This window comes from Balaenoptera borealis (assembly GCF_965194805.1).
Source record: "Balaenoptera borealis genome assembly, chromosome: 1".
Classification (NCBI taxonomy): domain Eukaryota; kingdom Metazoa; phylum Chordata; class Mammalia; order Artiodactyla; family Balaenopteridae; genus Balaenoptera; species Balaenoptera borealis.
In genome coordinates, this window is record NC_138860.1 from 72,783,197 (window position 1) to 72,804,190 (window position 20,994).

Genomic DNA, 20,994 nt, shown 5'->3' on the forward strand with positions numbered 1-20,994 from the left:
CTGAAGGAACATGTCTATTCAGTAATTGCAGAATTTATTTAGAAGTTACTAACTTCCTTTTTTATGTTTTTTGTTTTTTGATTTTGTTTTTTTTTGTTTGTTTTTTGGCCGTGAGGCATGTGGGATCTTAGCTCCCTGACCAGGGATCAAACCCGCACCCCCTGCATTGGAAGGCAAAATCTTAACCACTGGACCACCAGGGAAGTCCCACTAAGTGAGACTCCTTGAAGTGAGCTCCCTGAAGTCAGAGACTGGATCTATCCTTTTTTTCTTAGGCAATCATTCCATTTGTTACATTCCATTTGTTACTGTCTCCACTTCACTTAGTTGTTGTTCTGGGGTTTTATCCTGTTCCTTCATCTGGAACATATTTCTCTGCCATCTCATTTTGTCTAACTTTCTGTGTTTGTGGTCTCTGTTCTGCAGGCTTCAGGGTTGTAGTTACTCTTGCTTCTGGTGTTGTCCCCTCGTGTAGGAGGCTGGTCTAGAGGCTTGTGCAGGCTTCCTGGTGGGAGGGACTGGAGCCTGCCCACTGGTGGGTGGATCTGGGCTTTGTCCCTCTAGTGGGCAGGGCCATGTCAAGGGGTGTGTTTCAAGGTCGTTGTGGGCTCAGGAAGACTTTAGGTAGCCTGTCTGCTGATGTGTGGGGCTGTGTGCCCACCCTGTTGGTTGTTTTGCCTGAGGCATCCCAGCACTGGAGTCTACAGGCTGTTGGGTGGGACCAGGTCTTGGTATCAAAATGGCAGCCTCCAGGAGAGTTCATGCCAATGAGCACTCCCCAGTACCTCTGCCACTAGTGTCCTTGTCCCCACAGTGAGCCACAGCCACCCTCCGCCTCCCCAGGAGACCCTCCAAGACCGGCAGGTAGGTCTGGCCCAGGCTCCTATGAAGTGTCGGCTTTTTCCCTGGGTCCTGGTGTGCATGAGACCTTGCGTGTGCCCTCCAAGAGTGGAGTTTCTATTTCTCCCAGTCCTGTGGAGTTCCCGCAATCAAGCTCCGCTGGTATTCAAAGCCAAGTGGTCTGGGAGCTCCTCCTCCCGATGCCAGACCTCCAGGCTGAGGAACCTGACATGGGGCTCAGAACTCTCCTCTGGGAGAACCTCTGCAATATAATTATCTTCCAGTTTGTGGGTCTCCCACCTGGCGGGTGTGGGATTTGATTAGATTGCGAATGCCCCCCTCCTACCATCTTATTGTGGCTTCTTCTTTGTCTTTGGATGTAGGATATCTTTTTTGGTAGGTTCCAGTCTTTTTTGTCCATGGTTATTCAGTAGTTAGTTGTGATTTTGGTGTTTTCATGAGAGGAGGTGAGCTCAAGTCCTTCTACTCTGCCATCTTGTCTGGAATTCGACAAATATGGAATGAATGAATCAAAGCACTTTATACCTCTGGTCTTTGTAGAAACAGAACATGTCCAAATATCATTATCATACTGTCCTTTCATGTATTTCATACTGATTTTCATATTCCTCCTTCCATCTTTTCTGAGATTTGTACTCAATCTTGATAGAGTTTGTGTTAATTAGATGCTTGTGTTAATTTCTGTTGCCATTTCATTTTGCTTCTGGTAAGCCTTACTGATTATCAGTTTTAGTAAGAGAATGCATCTTCTTGTCAATTATTTGATTCATCTTTTATGTATGTTTAGATTTTGACCACAATGTTTATTTTAAATTGGATCCATAATAGCAAATGTCTATTTCTTACATATTCAATTTTTTGATCTCCTTTAGGGGCATTATTTAGCTTTTCTTTTTAGGTCTAATTTCCCAAACTTTTTCCTTCATCCCTGGACTGTCTTACCTCTAAGTTGTATAAACTACATCTGGAAACAGTATTAGAAAAGAGAATTGATGAGTACTAAGCATTAGAAAATAATTGTCTTGTGATTATCTTATGATTTTAACATGCTGCATTTCTTTGGGTGAATTAAAGCCATGTGTATATAACCTTTTAAATGTCGATTGTGTGTTTGGCTATTTTGTACAGTTTTCCTAAGGACTGTTTGCTCTTACTCTATACATGCAAACACATGCACACATATCTATACATATTTATAGAGATGTACATATATAATATTTATTTCTCAAAACATTCCTTTTCTAATTGATCTTGAAATGAGGTCTTGGTCTTGTATCTGTGACAGTTACTTGATGGGGAGAACAGGGTACTGTTTAGCAATAACTTTTATTTCTCTTCCAAATGTCACACTGCCATTCCTTCTGTTTTCATTGAAAGTGAAAGCTGTTTCTATTTTTAAAAGTTGGGCAATGTATTCTGGTTTGATTGTTGAATGTGTTGAGGTGTATGGTAATTTGTCTTAAATCTGGTCTTCTGTTTCACCCAAAGGATCGGAAGGATGAAATCGCCACTGTGGAGACCATCAACAACGGCAAGTCCATCTTTGAGGCCCGCTGGGACATTGACACTTCCTGGCAGTGCCTGGAGTACTATGCAGGCTTAGCGGGATCCATGGCCGGTAAGCCCTCACCTGGCCTTCTGTGACCAGCTGACAAGGAGGCAGGAGAGCAGAGCCTGGGGGCGTAGGGTACAGATTTTGGAATTAAGACAGGCCTGGGTTAAAATCCTGGGCTTATCACTCTCTACTTTGGTGACATTGAGAACTACTTTATCTTTCTTTATTTAAACTGGAGATGGTAATCTCTATCTTCTTGGTTATTATAAGGATTAAATGAGATGATGTATGTAAAGCACCTAGCCTCATACCTGAGCTGTAGAACAGGTTGTGGAAAAACCAGTTCTTGCAAGAGTCAGTAAGTACATCATATTTATTAGTTTTACCTACTTAGCAAAAAAATTTTCTTTGTCTAGGAAGTGTACATCAGTTTACATGTCGGCTGGTTTAGCAGGGCCCAGGAGGGCTGTGGGGAGCCAGAAGTCTGAGGTTTCAGGGTCCTCAGACTCTTCAGCTGCTGAGTCTTTCCCCATTTCTGTTTCATTTCATCTAAGTTATGTAGTGGATGCTTGGTTAATTTTTAGAGGGTTATATTGAGTTGAACGAACATGGTTTTGAAGGATAGAAAAGACTATTTATGTGAAGAGAACATGCAGAAGCAGTGTAAGAATGACTAGAATGAACAAAAGAACAGAGGTGGGGTGAGCCCAGTGGCTGGGGCCTGGGAGGGGGCTGGTCTGACAAGTCCAGAGTGAGTCCAGGTGCTGGTGGAGTCTTGGGACAAGTGGTACTGCACTCTCCTTTACCCTCTTTTTCCCCTTAGGCGAACACATCCAGCTCCCCGGCGGATCCTTTGGTTACACCAGAAGGGAACCACTAGGGGTGTGTGTCGGAATAGGAGCGTGGAACTACCCCTTTCAGATCGCCTGCTGGAAGTCGGCTCCAGCTCTGGCTTGTGGTAAGAATGAATTATTCCTCTACCTGTGAGCCACCCTTTCTCCCAGGACACGGTCTCACCCCTGCCCTGCCCCTTACGGAGCTTTGAGGTTATACACACAGATCGTGTCTACATTATTCCCATTTTTATTTAATTTATTTTTGTTTATGGGAAGGAAGAAAGTTAATTTTGGTCTTGGAGGTCTTTTTTTTTTTAAACTGTCAAATGAATTAGATTTGTGCTACTTGTAAGTTCTCTTCCTTTATGGACAAGAATTCTGGGCATGAATTTCTGTGTAGGGGGTAGCACTTAGGAGTTTTGACTTCATTTAGGAAGCAGAAGATAAACTTCCTCCTTCATTTGTGTCTTAAAAGAAGTGATAAACAAGGCTTCCATCGGAGAAGCTTTGGCTGATTAACAAAAAGTTTTCTCACGCTATTTAAAGAGAAGAATCTGTCGGTAAAGAAGACATTGTACCTTAGAAAAACTGTCAGGTTAAAAAAGCTTTACTGTTAGGACACTGTATTGAAATGCAGCTTTTTTCTTTTTGCTGCTTCACGTTCTTTTTGCACATTTCTCTGTGATAGAGGAGAAATAGAATTAAGTTACTAGCTTTGGGTACTTGCATCAAATTAATTAACCTTTCTGGTCTTCAGTTTCAACTCTTATAAAATGGGTCTGATCATACCTACTTCTTACCACTGTTGCAAATGTTAAATGAGATTAATATATGCAAAAAGGCCTAGATATGCAAGTATAAGGTATTATTGGCTGAGACACTGCAAGTGTGTGGCTTGGGGTCTGTTTAATGAGAGAAACCAAAGGGGGAAGAGCAAGATATATTTACTTATTAATAACATTTTTGACCTAGAATTTGATGGGGAACAGGAAACAATTGGAGGGGCTTCCCTGGTGGTGCAGTGGTTAAGAATCCAGCTGCCAATGCAGGGGGAACACGGGTTTGAGCTCTGGTCCGGGAAGATCCCACAGGCCACAGAGCAACGAAGACCGTGTGCCACAGCTACTGAACCTGTGGGCCTAGAGCCCGTGCTCCGCGACAAGAGAAGCCACTGCAATGAGAAGCCTGCACACTGCAACAAAGAGTAGCCCCCACTCACCGCAACTAGAGAAAGCCCGCATGCAGCAATGAAGACCCAACACAGCCAAAAATAAATAAATAAATAAATAAATAAACTAATTAACTTTTTAAAAAAGGAAACAATTGGAGTTGTTCTTGATGTATCTTCTTGTCCTGTCTTCAAGGGATCCTCAGTCTTAAAAGTCTTCCTGTGTTTGTGTCTCGGTAATGCAGGTAATGCCATGGTCTTTAAACCTTCTCCCTTCACACCTGTGTCCACACTGCTGCTGGCTGAAGTCTATACTGAGGCCGGCGTGCCTCCTGGGCTCTTCAACGTGGTGCAAGGAGGGGCTGCCACAGGCCAGTTTCTGTGTCAGCATCGCGATGTGGCCAAAGTCTCCTTCACCGGAAGTGTGCCCACTGGCTCAAAGGTGAAGACAAGACCAGTATAGGAGAACATAAATGGCATGTAGATCCGGCTGTGTCAAGCCTCCCCAGAATATATGTTGGAGGCTTATCCTCTGATTCTACCCAGCTTGTATTGGCAGGGAGGCTGTAGGTATTATTGGGCAGAGGGCTGAAGTGTGCTTTAAAAGTGTGAAGGATAATTAGAACAGCCCACTGGTGTTAGGCTCACTGGGGATGGGAGTCATCTTCTCCTGCCTGTGTCTGAGAGGGCAGGCCCTGAGCTGCCACTTGTATTGTTTGGTGACTTACCTCATCTATAGCAGCCACCTCGGAAGAAAGGGTATTTTCTCAGTTTATTTCAGATTCATTGTGTTGACCTTAGTTTGTGCTCTGAACTCTGTCCGCCTTGAACATAGTAACAGTAATACAAAAGAGTTTCTGCCCATGACAGTCAGGGGAATTGACAGTATTTTTTAAATGAACTCCCTATTCAGACTATCAAGTGCAATTCTGTGGATTCTCTTCAGTGTTCTGGAAAATAATATTTCAAGTAGACAGAGGACAAAGTATACGGAGAACAAGGCTGCAGGTCATGCCTAGTTCAAGATGACTTTGGAGGGTCAGGGTCTTGTTAACGTAGCATGTAATCTCATTGGTGCTAGACTTCTGAATGCTTTTGTTCTTGTTCTGTAAGATCATGGAGATGTCAGCTAAAGGAATTAAACCTGTTACCTTGGAACTTGGAGGCAAGTCTCCACTGATCATCTTCTCAGATTGTGATATGAAGAATGCTGTGAAGGGGGCACTGATGGCCAACTTCCTCACGCAAGGCGAGGTGTGTACCTGACTCAGGAAGAGGTTTAACGGGAATCTCCACCCCTTCATCTCACAGCGTGTTTTAAAGCTTGTTATTTTGAAATAGTTTCAGACTTACAGAAAAGTTGCACAAATAGTACAAAGAATTCCAATCTATCTTTGAACCAGGTCCCTCAGTGTTAACATTTTATCACATATACCATTCTGGTGGTATGTCTATACCTACATATGCATATTATTACTGTTTTTTTTTTCTGATCTGTTTGAAAGTTGCAGACAGAAGATCCCTAACCTCTACAGTCCTATGTGTATTTCCTAAAAACAAGTGCATTCTCTTAAATAAGCACAAAATACTTAGTAAAATATATAACTTGTTATTAATGTAGTACTATTACTCAATCTATAGCCCTTATTCAGATTTCTCCATTTGTTTGACTAATGTCCTTTTAGAAACAATTTTTTTTTGGCTGGTCCAAGATCTAATCCAGGAAGGTGTATTGCATTTACTTGTTGTGTCTCTTTAATCTTACTTAATCTGGAACAGTTCTAAAGTCATTCTTACCTTTCAGGACCTTGCCATTTTTGAAGAATACAGGCCATTTATTTTGTGGAATGTCCCTCATTTTGGGTCTGTCTAGGTTTTGTTTGTTTTTTTTAAATTGGATTCAGGTTATGCATTTTTGGCAAAACACCACAAAAATGATGTTTTATATTTCACAGTGGTGTTGCTGACTTTGATCACTTGCTTAAGGTGGGTCTTTACAGTAAAGTTACTGTTTTTTCCTTTGTGGTTAATAAGTATATTGTAGGAGATAAAGTGAGACTATCTTGTTCCTTATCAAACTTTAACCTACTATTGTTAGCACCCTTTGTTGATGTTTGCTGGAAACATTTTTTTCTGGTGGTCGCCAAGTGGTGTATTTCCAATTCTGTTACTCCTTCTACCTTTATATAGTTCACTGTCTATTACAAGAAAGAACTTTTTTCCCTTTTCCTTAGTTTGTTTTTCATTCATTATATCAGCATGGACCCATGGCTTTTTATCTCATTCTGCAAGTTATAACCCATTGCTAGTATTATTTATTTTGATGCTCAAATAATTGCAGATTCATATAGTGGGAGCCTCTTTCTGTGACTTTTTGATATGTTCTCATTATTCTTTGAGCACTTCTTTACTTCCTGGCACAGCAAGGTGTTCTAGACACATCTTGTGCTTTCTCTGGTGGAGCTCTGTAATGAGCCGTTTCTCTAAGGAGGCTTGGTTCCATTTAGTGGTAAATGGTATTTAGAAACGAAGATCTGGGTGCCAGGTGTACTCGTTTCTACTGGAGTATCATTGCTCCTATGTCTTCTCAGAGGCCAGAGCCAGGAAATGTATATTTGGCATATGTGTATGTATGCACAGACACATGTATTTATGTATCCATCTATATTAATAACTACAAGTTTATACAGATATTTCCAATCATTCCAACGCTGCAAGGTTTATTTTAGCCTCCTCCCTTTCATATTTATAATTTCCTTCTCTGACAGTGATGAGACATTTAGCTTCCATTACTCACAATGTATGTAGTTACTCCATCCTAGAATATGTTTATAATAGTTTCAGATTTGTGAAAGTACACTACTGTGAAAAATAAACCTTCTAACTAGAGTGCAACATTTTTTTTTTTTACAGCCCTTTTTGTCTTTAGCCTGGGGTACAGTTAAAATTCTGTGTTCAGAAGTTAATGAGTCAGTTCTTCCTTCACCACCCCCTTCAGTATGGTTATGATATTCATTTTAAATAATGAGTTTGTTCGTTTCTGTTTGTATTTCATTTGGGGTTTATTTTCACCCATCCTTGCTTCAGGCGAAATACTAACATGGTTCTAAATGTCAGAATTTTACCAAAAAAGCAAACAGAAATGGCATTCCTCCTATCCCTTCTACCCACTCCCGTTCCCTCCTTCTTCCAACCCATCCCTATCCAGCCAAATCTGTTTCTCATTTTTCCTTCCTATTTCTTTTTACACAAATGACCAGGTACTTATATATTTCTTATTTTCTCTTCTTTCCTCAACACAAAAGATAGCTAGTAGTAACTAGTAACTAATAGTAACTAATTAGTAGTAACTAGTAACTAATAATAGCTAATAGTAACTCTAAGATATTAGAGTTACTGTTTTGCTTTTTGCTTTTTTCACCTGGAAATCACTTCATTTCATAGAAATCTTCTTTCTTCTTTATAGCTGTGTAGTATAATTCCTTATATAGCTGTTAGTTTATTCAACTACTCTCTTTTGGATGGGCATTTAGTTTCCAGTATTTTGTGATTACAAACAGTTCTGCAGTGAATAACCTCGTGCACGTGTGTGTTCATATTGTTGGAGATATATTTTCAGAGTAAATTCCTAGAAGTGGTAAATGTATATGTAATTTTTTGTGCCTATTTTTTTGTGGTAAAATATATATAATATAAAATTGACCATGTTAATCATTTTTGAGTGTACAGTCCAGTGGCATTAAGTACATTCACATTGTTGTGCAGCCATCACCACCATCCACCTCTAGAACTCTTTTCATCTTACAAGACTGAAACTCTACACATTAAACAATAACTTCATAAATCCTTTCTTCCCAGTCCCTGGTAACCACTATTCTACTTTCTATCTATATGGATTTGACTATTCTAGGTATCTCATATAAGTGGAATCAAACAGTATTAGTCCTTTTGTGTCTGGCTTATTTCACTTAACTTAAGGTCTTTAAGGTTCATCTACGTTGTAGCATGTGTCAGATTTTTCTTCCTTTTCAAGATTGCGTAGTATCCCGTTGTATATGTATGCCATATTTTCTTTATCCATTCATCTACTGGTGGACATTTAGGTTATTGCTACCTTTGGCTATTGTGACTAGTACTGCTATGAACACTGATGTACAAATATCTATTCAAGTCCCCGCTTTCACTTCTTTTGGGTACGTACCCAAAAGTGGAATTTCTAGATCATATAGTAATTCTGTGTTTAATTTTTCAAGAAATTGCCATACTGTTTTCTACAGCAGCTGCACCATTTTATGTTCTCACCAACAATGCACAAAGGCTCTAATTTCTCCACATCCTTGCCAGTACTTGTTATTTTCTGGTTTTTTTTGGTCGCAGCCATCAGAGTAGATGTGAAGTAGTATCTCACTGTAGGTTTTTATTTGTATTTCCCTTATCATTAGTGATGTTGAGTGCATATATAATTTTATAAGATAATGCCATATTCCCCTCCAAGTGGGTTGGACCAACTTGCATTCCTACCAACAATATATGTGTGCCTATTTCCTCACGAGGTAAGAGGTGATATTTCATTGTACTTTTAATTTCAATTCTCTAATTATGAATGAGATTGAACATCTTTTCTAGGCTTAAGGACCATTTATATGTGTGTGTGTGAATTGTGCATAACTTTTATCCAATTTTATATTGAACATCTAGTCATTTCCTTCAATTCTTTTTGTAGAGATTTTTTTTCTTATTCACACATAGTAAAGTTCACTTTTTTTCTTTTTGGCCATGCTACAACACTTGCAGAATCTTAGTTCCCCAACCAGGGATCAAACCTGGGCCCTTGGCAGTGAAAGTGCCAAGTCCTAACCACTGGACTGCCAGGGAATTCCCAAGTTCACTTTTTTTGGTGTGTTATACTATTTTGATTTTCCCTCAGTTTTTATAAGTTATTTAAATATTGGTGATAGTACCCTTTATCTGTGATGTACGTTGTAAATGCTTTCTTCCAGTTTGTTGTCTTGGCTTTGTTTAGGATGTTTTTGCCATGCAAAAGATTATTAATTTTATGTAGTCAAATTTATCATTTTTTTCTTTCATTGCATCTAGATTTTGAGTACTAGTTAGAAAACCTTTTCCTGCACCTAAGTTATAGAAGAATTCACCTATATTTTCTCTCAGTAATTGTTTTTTTATTCTATATTTAGATTCCTTATACATTTGGGGGTTACTCCTGTGTACAGTATGAGATTGTATCTTATTTTCCACATGGCTAACCAGTGGAACCATTTGTTACTAATTCATCTTTACTCTAGTGGTTTTAGATTCCACCTTTATCATAAACTAAATTTCCTTGAGTACTTGGATCTATTTTTGGACTTTCTTTTCTATTCTACTGTTCTGATAGCATTTGAGTAGCATTTATGTTCATGTCTGTGGCAGGGTCTAAATAGTCATTACTTGTGTATGTGTTTTTTTTTTAAATTTTGGTTGCTACGTGCGGGCTTTCTCTAGTTGCAGCGAGCAGGGACTATTCATAGCGCTGTGTGGGCTTCTCATTGTGGTGGCTTCTCTTGTTGCGGAGCACGGGCTCTAGGCACACACGGCCTTCAGTAGTTGTGGCTCGCAGGCTCTAGAGTGCAGGCTCACTAGTTGTGACGCGTGGGCTTAGTTGCTCTGTGGCACGTGGGATCTTCCCGGACCAGGGATCGAACCCATGTCACCTGCATTGGCAGGAGGATTCTTAACCACTGCACCACCAGGGAAGTCCCATTACTTGTGTTTTTAGAGACAAACATTGACTCTGCACCGCCCTAGGTTTTTATTAGACTCAATACCTCAGTTCTTGTTCTATTTTTACTCTTCAGTCCCTTCCACTCTTACCTCCTGCTCTCAAAATATACAGCCAAATTGAGCATCTGAGATGAGGAAATAGGAGAAGTCCTATGGGTCATAAGGATCTATTAATTGTTTTAAGGAAATTTAAACAAAAACAAAGGCATAACTTTTATCTCAAAGGGCAGAGAGTTTGTGTGTGGGGTAGTATGTCCACAATTACATGTGTGATACAATTCAGTATGGTAATTTTTAGGAATGGAACTAACCTTTAAAGAAAGTATACTGTCTCTTTTAAATTTAAAGCTGTTGGACTTTTTTTCCTTTTCCTTTTTTCCCCCTCATCTACATATAAATTTTTATGTGTCTGTCCTTTAGGTTTGTTGTAATGGTACAAGGGTATTTGTGCAAAAGGAAATTCTTGATCAATTTACAGAGGAAGTGGTGAAACAGACCCAAAGGATAAAAATTGGAGATCCCCTCCTGGAAGATACAAGGATGGGTCCCCTGATCAACCGACCACATCTGGAGCGAGTCCTTGGGTTTGTTAAAGTGGCAAAGGAGCAGGTGAGAAACAAGTGGAGGTGAGATGAGAGGAGGGGGAGGGGTAGTTACTCCTAGGTTACTTGCTCTATGCTTCTTTCCTATGGTCATATCCATTTGGGAGCTGTATTCTGCGTTGTACTTGCCGTGGAGTGACTAAGTATGCATTTGTTCAGGACACAAGTGGCATTTCAGGAATGCATACTGGGGTTTTATGTTTAACATAAAATATGCATTCTTTTTTCTTTTTTGGCAGGGTGCTAAAGTATTATGTGGTGGAGACCTCTACGTACCTGAAGATCCCAAATTAAAGGATGGGTATTACGTGAGACCTTGTGTGTTAGGTATGTCCTCTTCTTGTTTGCTTTTAAACAGTTTGAATTAAATGTCAGATAGACGAGAATATTTATAAAGCTGTGTATATGGTGTAAGGCAAGGGTTGGCAACTGTGTATCCCTGCTACTCAGATTTAAGGAGTAGTTCTCCCTTACCTTGGAAGCCTCATGTGTGCCCCTCCTCTTCTTGGACAATGATATCAGTTACCTCGGACTTAACTGGGTGTACAGCTGTTGTTCTAGAATCAAGGCGCTCCAAAGAAATTAAAGGGCATGTTTGTTAAAAATTCAGTGATGAATTTCTTTTCTCAAGAAAGTTGGTAAAGAATGTGCTTTTCTTTGAACTTTAGATCATCAATATAATAAAACCAATTTGTTGGACAGTATATTAATATTTTCAAAAATTATATGATATAATAATTTTAGCACTTCCTTTCAATCTGAAAAATCTCCTGGTTTGGACAGTCAAGTATGTGGTCATCCTACTGTCCCCACACCCATCTCCTTCCCTTCTACTGGGGGTGACACTGTTCTAGATGTTGTTGTTGTCATTTACTTTTCTCTGTCATTTTATATTGTATGTTAGTATCTCCTATAAAAATATTGCTAGTTTCCTTGACTTTAAAAAACTATATATAGATGGAATTATGTTGTATAATTCCTTTCACCTTATCCTGAAGATAGATTCAGCTGATTTTTGTCCCTGAGGTTGATAGTGGTGTCACTTTTCAACACTTGATATTTGGTGCAGTTTAACCTTTTAGCTCTTGCTAAAAAGCTAAAGATCCGCTGAGGCTTAAGGGCTGTGAATTTAGCATCCATGCTATGGATTAGCTTGTAGCTATTAAGGAAGAGGGAAAACTTACTATAGGTTTTTACGTAGAAAATACAGGTTAAGCAGTAGTGTATATGGTATTATCCCAAATCTATTAAAAATCAAATATGTGCATGGGGAAAAGAAGGAACAGAGAATATGCATCATAGTATTTTTTTTTTAAAGGAATCAGGTTTCTGTTTTTTTTTTTTTTTTTAATAAATTTATTGTATTTATTTATTTTTGGCTGTGTTGTGTCTTCGTTGCTGCACATGTGCTTTCCCTAGTTGTGGTGAGCGGGGGCTACTCTTCGTTGTGGTGAGTGGGCTTCTCATTGCAGTGGCTTCTCTTGTGGAGCATGGGCTTTAGGTGCACAGGCTTCAGTAGTTGTGGCACGGAGGCTCAGTAGTTGTGGCTCACAGGCTCTAGAGCACAGGCTCAGTAGTTGTGGCGCACGGGCTTAGTTGCTCCGCGGCCTGTGGGATCTTCCCAGACCGGGGCTCGAACCCGTGTCCCCTGCATTGGCAGGCAGATTCTTAACCACTGTACCACCAGGGAAGTCCGCATCATAATATTGATAGTGGATTTCTCTAGATGCTGGGATTAAAGGTGATTTTTTATTATACTTTGTGCATTTCTGAATATTACAGATTTTCTACAGAGAACATGTATTTTACAATTAGGAAAAAAAATATTTTTAAACAAACTGTGAACCTATGCAGAGGACAGGGAGCTAACTACCTTAACTTCATTCTAGTGATTCTGAAAGCCTTGTTTGTCATCTACAGCATCAATATCACTTGGAAAACTTGTTAAAAATGCAGATTTCTGGTCCCTGCCCTAGACCCCCAAATGTCACTTTCAGGGCCCAGGACCTTGAGATCTGCACGTTAATAAGTCCTCAGTTCATTTTTACGCACGTTGAAGTTTGAGAATGACTCCAGAGCCTCAATCTTTAGATTCATTTACTTGAGATTTGGGGCTAGAGTATAATGAGTGTTATATGTGGGGCAGGAACCTTTTCTTTTCTCATAACAGCAACTGCCGCTTTATCCCCTCATCTCTTTTGACTCTCCAATATAGAATGCATTGCACACAGAGCCATACTGTGTTATCAACCTGTGTAAGACAAACTGTATTCTGGGACTGTTGGGTAATGAATTGTCTTGAGTAATTTAATATTCTGGCTAACAGTTTCCCGAAAAATTGTATGTGGCTTAGTAGTTTTCAAAGATTTAGATTATAATAAACTATCCTTAAACACAACCTAAAATTATTTAATATACCTTTGAAGATAGTTTAGGTGTCCCCAGAGTACAGTGTAACGTACAGACGACCAGAGTGCTGTTCTTAACTTTGTATGCACAAGCTCTGATTCATCTCTTATGAGATTTTAGAGTCCTCCTCTTTGTAGGTATGTGAGAAGTTGGTTTTTAGCTTTGGCTAGTGCAAAGCTGGTGTTTAAAGTAGGGTTCTCAAGCTGTATTTCTGCCTCCACATTGTTTACATGTATCACACAACCTTACAAACAACATATCTGACTCCATGCGTGGTTGCCAGCATTGAGGTGAGCTGTTCTTCAGCCAGAGTGCGGATAAAAGCACCACTGTCTTGAGGATCAGTGGGGTTCAGTATTTCACATCTAAATATATGAGCTTCTTTAGACATATATGCATATTTTAAAATGTCATGTGTGAATTTAATCTTTTTAGGGAATTAACCACTTAAAAACTTAAGTACATTTTCATATAAAATGAACACTCCTTCAGTTATTTCTAAGTTATTTTTTTTTTGCATTGTATTTTCTTTTTTAAAAATATTCTCATTCTAATCATATCAGAGTCATTAAGAAAATGTGAAAAAATATAAAAAATGTTAGTCATGTGTACATTTTAACAGAAATTGAGAGGATATATACAGTTTGTATCTTTTTCAGTGAGTGTTAATCATGAGCATTTACTTATTAAATTTTCTTCAAAAACATTACTTTTTTTTTTTTAGTAATCATTTTAATTCATTTGGAGTGCATCCTATATACACACACACACACACACACACACCCCGTTTTTTTGTTTTTTTGTTTTTTTATTTTGGCTGCGCTGAGTCTTTGTTGCCGTGCATGGGCTTCTTTAGTTGTGGCACATGGGCTTCTGTAGTTGTGGCATGCGGCTCCAGGGCACGCAGGCTCACTAGTTGGGGCGCCTGAGCTCTCTAGTTGTGGCATGTGGGCTTAGTTGCCCTGCGGCATGTGGGATCTTAGTTCCCCAACCAGGGATCGAACCCGCGTCCTCTGCATTGGAAGGCAGATTCTTAACACTGGACCACCAGGGAAGTCTCCAAAACATTACTTTTTGAGGCTTCATAGAAATTCATCATTGGGTTGTGTACCATTCACGTGATCATCCCATCTGTTTTGGATGTCTAGTTTGTTGCTTCTAGTTTTGACTGTCACAGGAACGTTGTGATGGAAGTCCTTGTATGTACATCCTTGTCCACCTCCTTAGCTATTTCCTTGTGATGAATTCAAAAAAGTAGATTTAGAATGAATACAGAGGCCATGGCTCCTTAATACGTAGTGTTAAATCGTCATGCAGAAAGGATGCTCGGATTTATATTCACACTGAAAATGTCACATTGAAATTTCTCTAAAGCTGTGTATTCACTGTTTACTGTGAACAGGAAATTTTAACGTGCCAGAAATAATTATTCCTTCGCTGATGTTTGGTTTTTTAATAATGTTTGCAGCTAATTGTAGAGATGACATGACCTGTGTGAAAGAAGAGATCTTTGGACCGGTTATGTCCATTTTATCATTTGACACTGAAGCTGAGGTTCTGGAAAGAGCCAATGATACCACTTTCGGACTAGCAGCTGGTGTCTTCACCAGGTAGGTGGGGGAGGACACCCCAAATGGCTTTGAAGAAATGGGGCTGCAGTGTCTTCTTAGATATGTAATTGATCTTATTCCCTCACTGGAGTTTGCCCTCACTGCATTTTCATCAGCACTTTCTGTTTGCTTCAGCTAAAGTCAAAAGATGGCAAAGTAGCATTTCACAGTTAGCCATGAATGGCCAGAGAACCCTAGTGTTGAGTTTAAATTAGCTATTAGCTTTATTGATGAAAATTCTATCCTTTTTTCATTCATACATTGAATAAATATTTAAGTTTCTGATCTATGTAAAGCATCCTGTTAGGTGCCTATTAAAAACATGTATGTCAAGGAATTTAGAAATCCATAAGCATATAAATACTGGGCAGTATTCTTCAAAGCCATGATTTTTAGCTTTATAGTAGTCCCTAAATTAGAATGCATTGTAACACATGTGGGCCTTTTTTCTATTGTTGTGTATTTAGGGTGCTATTTCCAATTTTAACTATTGTAAGTTATGTTGGGATTAATATCTTTGTACATAAACTTTAACCACTATAAGAAAAACAAAAAGTGATTACGGAGAAAAATTTCTTAGAAAATGCTTGCAGATTGCTTGTTTATGTACAAACTCTGATTAGTCTTTGGCAGTAGTAGGCAGTTTTCTAAGACTGTTTACACTTGGGATTATGCTATTTCTTTAGTGATACACAAGGTTATTATTTTTTGTAGTTTTGTGGTCAGGAACGTGGGATGGAAGACCCAAGTCTCCCTTGAAGACCTGATGTAATAGCTTCTTTTTGAGTTCTGAAGAAAAAAGTGAGGAGCTACTTTTTTTTTTTTTTTTTTTAAATAGACTTCATATTTTAGAGCACTTTTAGGTTCACTGCAAAACTGAGTGGAAGTACAGAGATTTCCCAACTACCCCAGCCCCACACATGCATAGTCTCCCCCATGATCCACATCCCCCACCAGAGTGGAACAGTTGTTAGAATTGATGAAGCTACATGAACACACCTTTATCACCCAAAGACTACAGTCCACGTTAGGGTTCACTCTTGGTGTGCATTCTATGGGTTTGGACAAATGTATAATAACTTGTACTCACTGTTGTAGTATCATACAGAGTAGTTTCACGGCCCTAAAAGTCCTCTCTGAGGAGCTGCTTTTTTGTTTGCTTGTTTTGTTTTGTTTTTTTGGGCTGCGCCTCACAGCTTATGGGATCTTAGTTCCCCGACCAGGGATTGAACCCAGGCCCTTGACAGTGAAAGCACAGAGTCTTAACCACTGGACTGCCAGGGAATTCCCAGGAGCTGCTTTTTTTTTTTTGGTATATATATGTATATTTTAAAATATTTATTTATTTATTTATTTGGTTGTGCCGGGTCTTAGTTGTGCACGTGGGCTCCTTAGTTGTGGCAGGCGGGCTCTTTAGTTGTGGCATGTGAACTCTTAGTTGCAGCATGCGTGTGGGATCTGGTTTCCTGACCAGGGATCAAACCCATGCCTCCTGCATGGTGAGCTCGGAGTCTTAACCACTGCACCACCAGGGAAGTCCCAGGAGCTGCTTGCTTGCTTGCTTGCTTGCTTGCTTTATTTATTTATTTATTTATTTATTTATTTATTTATTTTTGGCTGTGTTGGGTCTTCATTTCTGTGCGAGGGCTTTCTCTAGTTGCGGCGAGCGGGGGCCACTCTTCATCGCGGTGCGCAGGCCTCTCACTGTTGCGGCCTCTCCCGTTGCGGAGCACAGGCTCCAGACGCGCAGGCTCAGTAGTTGTGGCTCACGGGCTTAGTTGCTCCGCGGCATGTGGGATCTTCCCAGACCAGGACTCGAACCCGTGTCCCCTGCATTGGCAGGCGGATTCTTAACCACTGTGCCACCAGGGAAGCCCTAGGAGCTGCTTTTTTTGATTTGAGGATTGAGTGGGATAAGTCTCTCCTCTTGCTTTGCTTCGCCACCAAAATGCAGACAAAGGCCAGTTACAAAGGGGGGTAACTCCTTTTTTTTTTTTTTTTTTAAAAAAACAGCTTTGTTGGGATAATTCATGTACCAAACAATTCACCTATTTAAATTGTACAATTCAGTAGTTTTTAGTATATTTACAGATTGTACAACTGTCATTATAATCTAATTTTAGAACATTTTCTTCATTCTAAGAACAATAACAGTTACTCTGCATTTTCCCCTCCCCCCAGTTCCTGGCAACCACTGATCTACTTTGTCTTTATAGATTTGCGTATTTTGAATATTTTACATAGATGAAATCATACAGTATGTGACCTTTCACGACTGGTTTCTTTCACTTAGTTCATCTACTGGCTTCTTCTCAAAGTTCATTTATTGTTGTAGTATGTATCACTACTTTATTCCTTTCTACTACTGAGTAATATTCTGTTGTATGGATATATCACATTTTGTTTATTCATTGACCCATTGATAGACATTTGGGCTGTTTCTACTTTTTGGCTATTATGAATAATGCTCCTATGAGCATTAATATATGAGTCTTTGTGTGGATATTTGTATATTTCATTTCTGGTATATACCCAGGAGTGGAATTGCTGGATCCTATGGTGACTCTGTGTTTAACTATTTGGGGAACTGCTAAACTGTTTTCCAAAGTGGCAGTATCATTTTACATTCCCATCAGCAATGTATAAGGGTTCCAGTTTCTCCACATCCTAGCCAGCAATTGTTATTGTCGGTTCTCTTGATTTTAGCCATCCTAGCGGTTGTGCAGTGGTGTCTTGTATCAGTTTTGATTTGCATTTCTGTGAGTTGTCTTTTTACTTTCCTGATAGTCTCATTTGCAGCACAAAATTTTAAAATTTTGCCAGTGTAATTATTCTATTTTTTCTTTATCTGTTACTTTTGCTGTCATGTCTAAGAAGACTGTATCTAACCGAAGGTAATGAAGATTTATTCCTGTTTGCTTCAAAGAGTTCTGTGGTTTTCACTCTGACATTTTAGGTCAGTGACCCATTTGAGTTAATTTTTGTGTGTAGTGTAAGAAAGGGATCTTCCTTCATTCTTTTGCGTATGTATATCCAGTTGTTCTAGCACTATTTGTTGAAAAGACTATTTTCCCCCATTGAATTGTTTTGGCACCCTTGTTGCTGCTACTTATTTTGTACCTGCGTTTGGATGAGACTATAAAATTCAAATCCTTATCTATTTTGCATGGATGGTATAAGATTGTAAAACACATTTTTGAAGAAACAAGAATTTGGCAATGTTTTGAGACCCTTAGAAGTGACAGTCTAACCTTTCCTGTTAAGGTTGTAGCAAAAGAAACTATGAATAACCAATGCATTTTTTCCTTCATAGGGACATCCAGCGTGCCCACAGAGTGGTGGCTGAGCTTCAGGCTGGAATGTGCTTCATTAACAACTATAATGTCAGCCCAGTGGAGTTGCCCTTTGGTGGATATAAGAAGTCAGGTGAGGATCTGGGAACTGTGAAAGCAAACCCCTGTCTCTAGAGACACTGGTCATAATTCAGTCCTTATGGAACAGGTTCCTAAACCTGTGTGTATATCAGAATCACCTGGAAAAGTATATGAATTCCTGGTCCTCCCCAGGCCCACTGTATGCGTCTCTGGGAATGGAAGCTGAGCATCTTTATTTTTTCCAAAAGCTCTCCAGAAGTCTTTGATGTGTAGACTGGATTGTGAACAGCTGACATACATCTTAGAAAGGTTTATCTCATGGGTAGGATTACTTTTTCCTCACAGTCTGTGATTGCCATTAAGTGTAAAACCACCCCTAGGCGTTCTAACCATGGCAAGTTTGTAAATCTAGTCTGTTAGGAGATTTGAGGCATCAGGAACATAGCCATTGCTTTGAGGTTCTTTCTTTGGAGTTTGTTGCTAATTTCACCAATTCTGTATGAAAATTGGTTTGGACTTTGTAGGTGCACCATTCTAAGAGTCTGACCCCTAGTCTCCTGGCAGATATTTATGGCCATCACAGTGTTGGCAAACATATAAACATGGATGAATGATGATGAGATGGTGGGTGTTAATTTGACAGTTTTATGTGGTATTGCGTTTGGTATCATTCTGGCATTCTCTAGTCATACTTCACTAGTCATTCTTGTCCCTGTGGGTACCTGGGGGAGCTGTAACCCAGACGTAAATGCAGGGTAGGAACCAAGGCTCTGTTTTATTAATTAATAACCCTCAGTTTGTTTAGAATCTGCAGCTTTGGCCTCAGTGGGGCCTCTGAGACCAGCTTTCCCTTCCCTAAACCTGAATCTTTGGATCAGTGCCCATGGATATGCCTACATGAGATGAGAGGGACAGAAAGCTGGCCTAACATGCCCAATGGGCTCCGTGCTGAGAGGATTTGGAAAGGAACAAAAGGCAGAGTGAGGCCTTAGCAGGGCCATTGTGTATGTCCCATTTGGAATGATGCCCCCTGGAGATGTGCATTTTTGGAGACTGGGCCTTGCTCTTAGGATGCAGAGCCTGCCTCAGTCTGGGGTAGGGGACACAAGGAAGGCTGTCCTTTTAGCACGTAACCTCATCTACTAGTGATTGGCAGTGTCTTGGCTTTGAGTAACCTGAGAGCCAAAAGGGTCCACTCCCCACATGAGTGGACAGAGTGTAAATAGTAGGTGCTCTTACAGATTTAGTATAAGAGAAGGTTAATAAGCCTATTATGTAGAGTTAAGTTTTAAGTTAGCACTGACTTTCAAAGGCATCAGGTTGATTGGTAATTGTAGAGAATGCTCTAATGCTTGATAAGAAAGTCTGAACATTTTTAGACCTTAGTCTAGAAAAGTAGATACTAGAAGTTAATAGAAGAGTAGATACTAGAAGTTAAGAGTCATACTGGTAAGAAATGGAACCTAAATATTTCCCCACCCCGAAAGGCTAGTGTGTCCCTTTTCCCGCGTCTAGCTCCACAGCTAATACATGCAGTTGAGGACTTGATCCCAGAATTTCTTGGCCCTGCGCTCTTCCCCAGCCCTGGGAGCAGTGCCTGTTTCTGCAGGTCGCTGTGGCTGGATTACCTCAATGGCTCACCCTCACCCTTTCTCTTCCTTTCAGGGTTTGGCAGAGAGAATGGCCGTGTGACAATTGAATATTATTCACAACTAAAGACTGTGTGCGTGGAGATGGGTGACGTGGAGTCTGCTTTTTGAAAAAGTGCAGTGAAGCCAGTGAACACGGCCAGGCCTGGGAATAACGAGAACCAGCTCTCTTGACCGCGGCCGTGCAGCCATCTACCAGTTTAGATCCAGAATGTTGGCCATTCAGGATAAGAGAATGGTTCAGTGTTACTCTCCATCGCTCAATCAATTTCCTAAGTGAAAATGTGCGTAAGTGCCTTTTAGATGCTAATCAAGAAAGCTGTGATTTTCCTTAAAGCAAATTTCTCTGAAATCTTTGAGAGCCACTAGCACACTACTGGAGAACAGGGGGCGGGAACAGGATTGTTCTTCCACAGAGCCGACCCACTGACGGGTTCATTCTCTAGCTTGCTTTAAAGAACCCGTGCCTTTACAGGTTCCTGGGGGAATCAGCAGAGATTTCTGCTCCTTGACATTTTTAAAGACATGGCCCCTTGTCATTCCATTCAGAAGGCTGGCAGTCGGGAGAGAGGGCTTGGCTAATAGACGGGTCAGTTTGATGTGAGTGCTGACTGGCCAGAGCCAGTGCTGCGAGGATGGGGGAAACCGGCTCCAGTCCTTGAGTTACAGCTTGCTCTCTTATGACAGAAGAGTTTCCATTTAAACGTAGAGATTATTTGTAATCCACTGCAGTATACTGAAACTAAATAAATCACACCGTCAGTCCTTTCAGTGTCATGTTTTGAAGCTATACACATCTCAGGGTTATAGGAGGACACAGGATAGGGCTCAAGTTAAACATTTAAGGCAGAGGATTTGACCTTCTTTGCAGTGAGTACACATGGGCAGGCTTCTGTTGCTGTAATGAACTTTCAGTGGCCCATTCAGACTTCTGGGCTCCATGTTCTTCCCAGCCCAGATAAACAGGGCCTGTCCGTAAAGGGCTGTCAGATCATGGTGACTTCTCAGACTGTTGCAGTGATCCTCATCTTGCCCTCTTATCTCCCTTTCAGGGGAATAATTTAGATTTAATAGTGGTATTAGGGTTCTCCAGAGAAACAGAACCAATAGAATAGAACAGATACGTATAAGAGAAGATTTCTTATAGGA

General features: G+C 40.1%; 2 protein-coding genes across 4 annotated transcripts in view; one reads left to right on the forward strand and one right to left on the reverse strand.

The window, feature by feature from the left end:
• ALDH9A1 (aldehyde dehydrogenase 9 family member A1) overlaps window positions 1–20,610 on the forward strand; it is a 28,461-nt gene extending 7,851 nt beyond the window's left edge. The window contains exons 3-11 of the mRNA XM_082406025.1: window positions 2,350–2,479; window positions 3,240–3,374; window positions 4,666–4,862; window positions 5,534–5,674; window positions 10,622–10,810; window positions 11,043–11,130; window positions 14,681–14,822; window positions 18,136–18,248; window positions 19,862–20,610. Of these exons, the coding sequence (XP_082262151.1) occupies window positions 2,350–2,479; window positions 3,240–3,374; window positions 4,666–4,862; window positions 5,534–5,674; window positions 10,622–10,810; window positions 11,043–11,130; window positions 14,681–14,822; window positions 18,136–18,248; window positions 19,862–19,956 (1,230 nt within the window). The 3' untranslated portion in view covers window positions 19,957–20,610. The remainder of the gene's footprint in view (window positions 1–2,349; window positions 2,480–3,239; window positions 3,375–4,665; window positions 4,863–5,533; window positions 5,675–10,621; window positions 10,811–11,042; window positions 11,131–14,680; window positions 14,823–18,135; window positions 18,249–19,861) is intronic.
• The window catches only part of LOC309635870 (uncharacterized protein), a 69,626-nt gene that overhangs the window by 34,779 nt on the left and 13,853 nt on the right, over window positions 1–20,994 (reverse strand). For 2 of the 3 annotated variants that reach the window (XR_014249079.1, XM_082407692.1), the window contains one exon: window positions 20,608–20,890. The exons of the other annotated variant lie outside the window; for it this stretch is intronic. Coding sequence is in view for 1 of the 2 variants with exons in the window: in XM_082407692.1 (XP_082263818.1) it covers window positions 20,870–20,890 (21 nt within the window). In the remaining variant the exon portion in view is untranslated. Of the gene's footprint in view, window positions 1–20,607; window positions 20,891–20,994 lie in introns of those variants that run through there. 3 annotated transcript variants of the gene reach the window in all.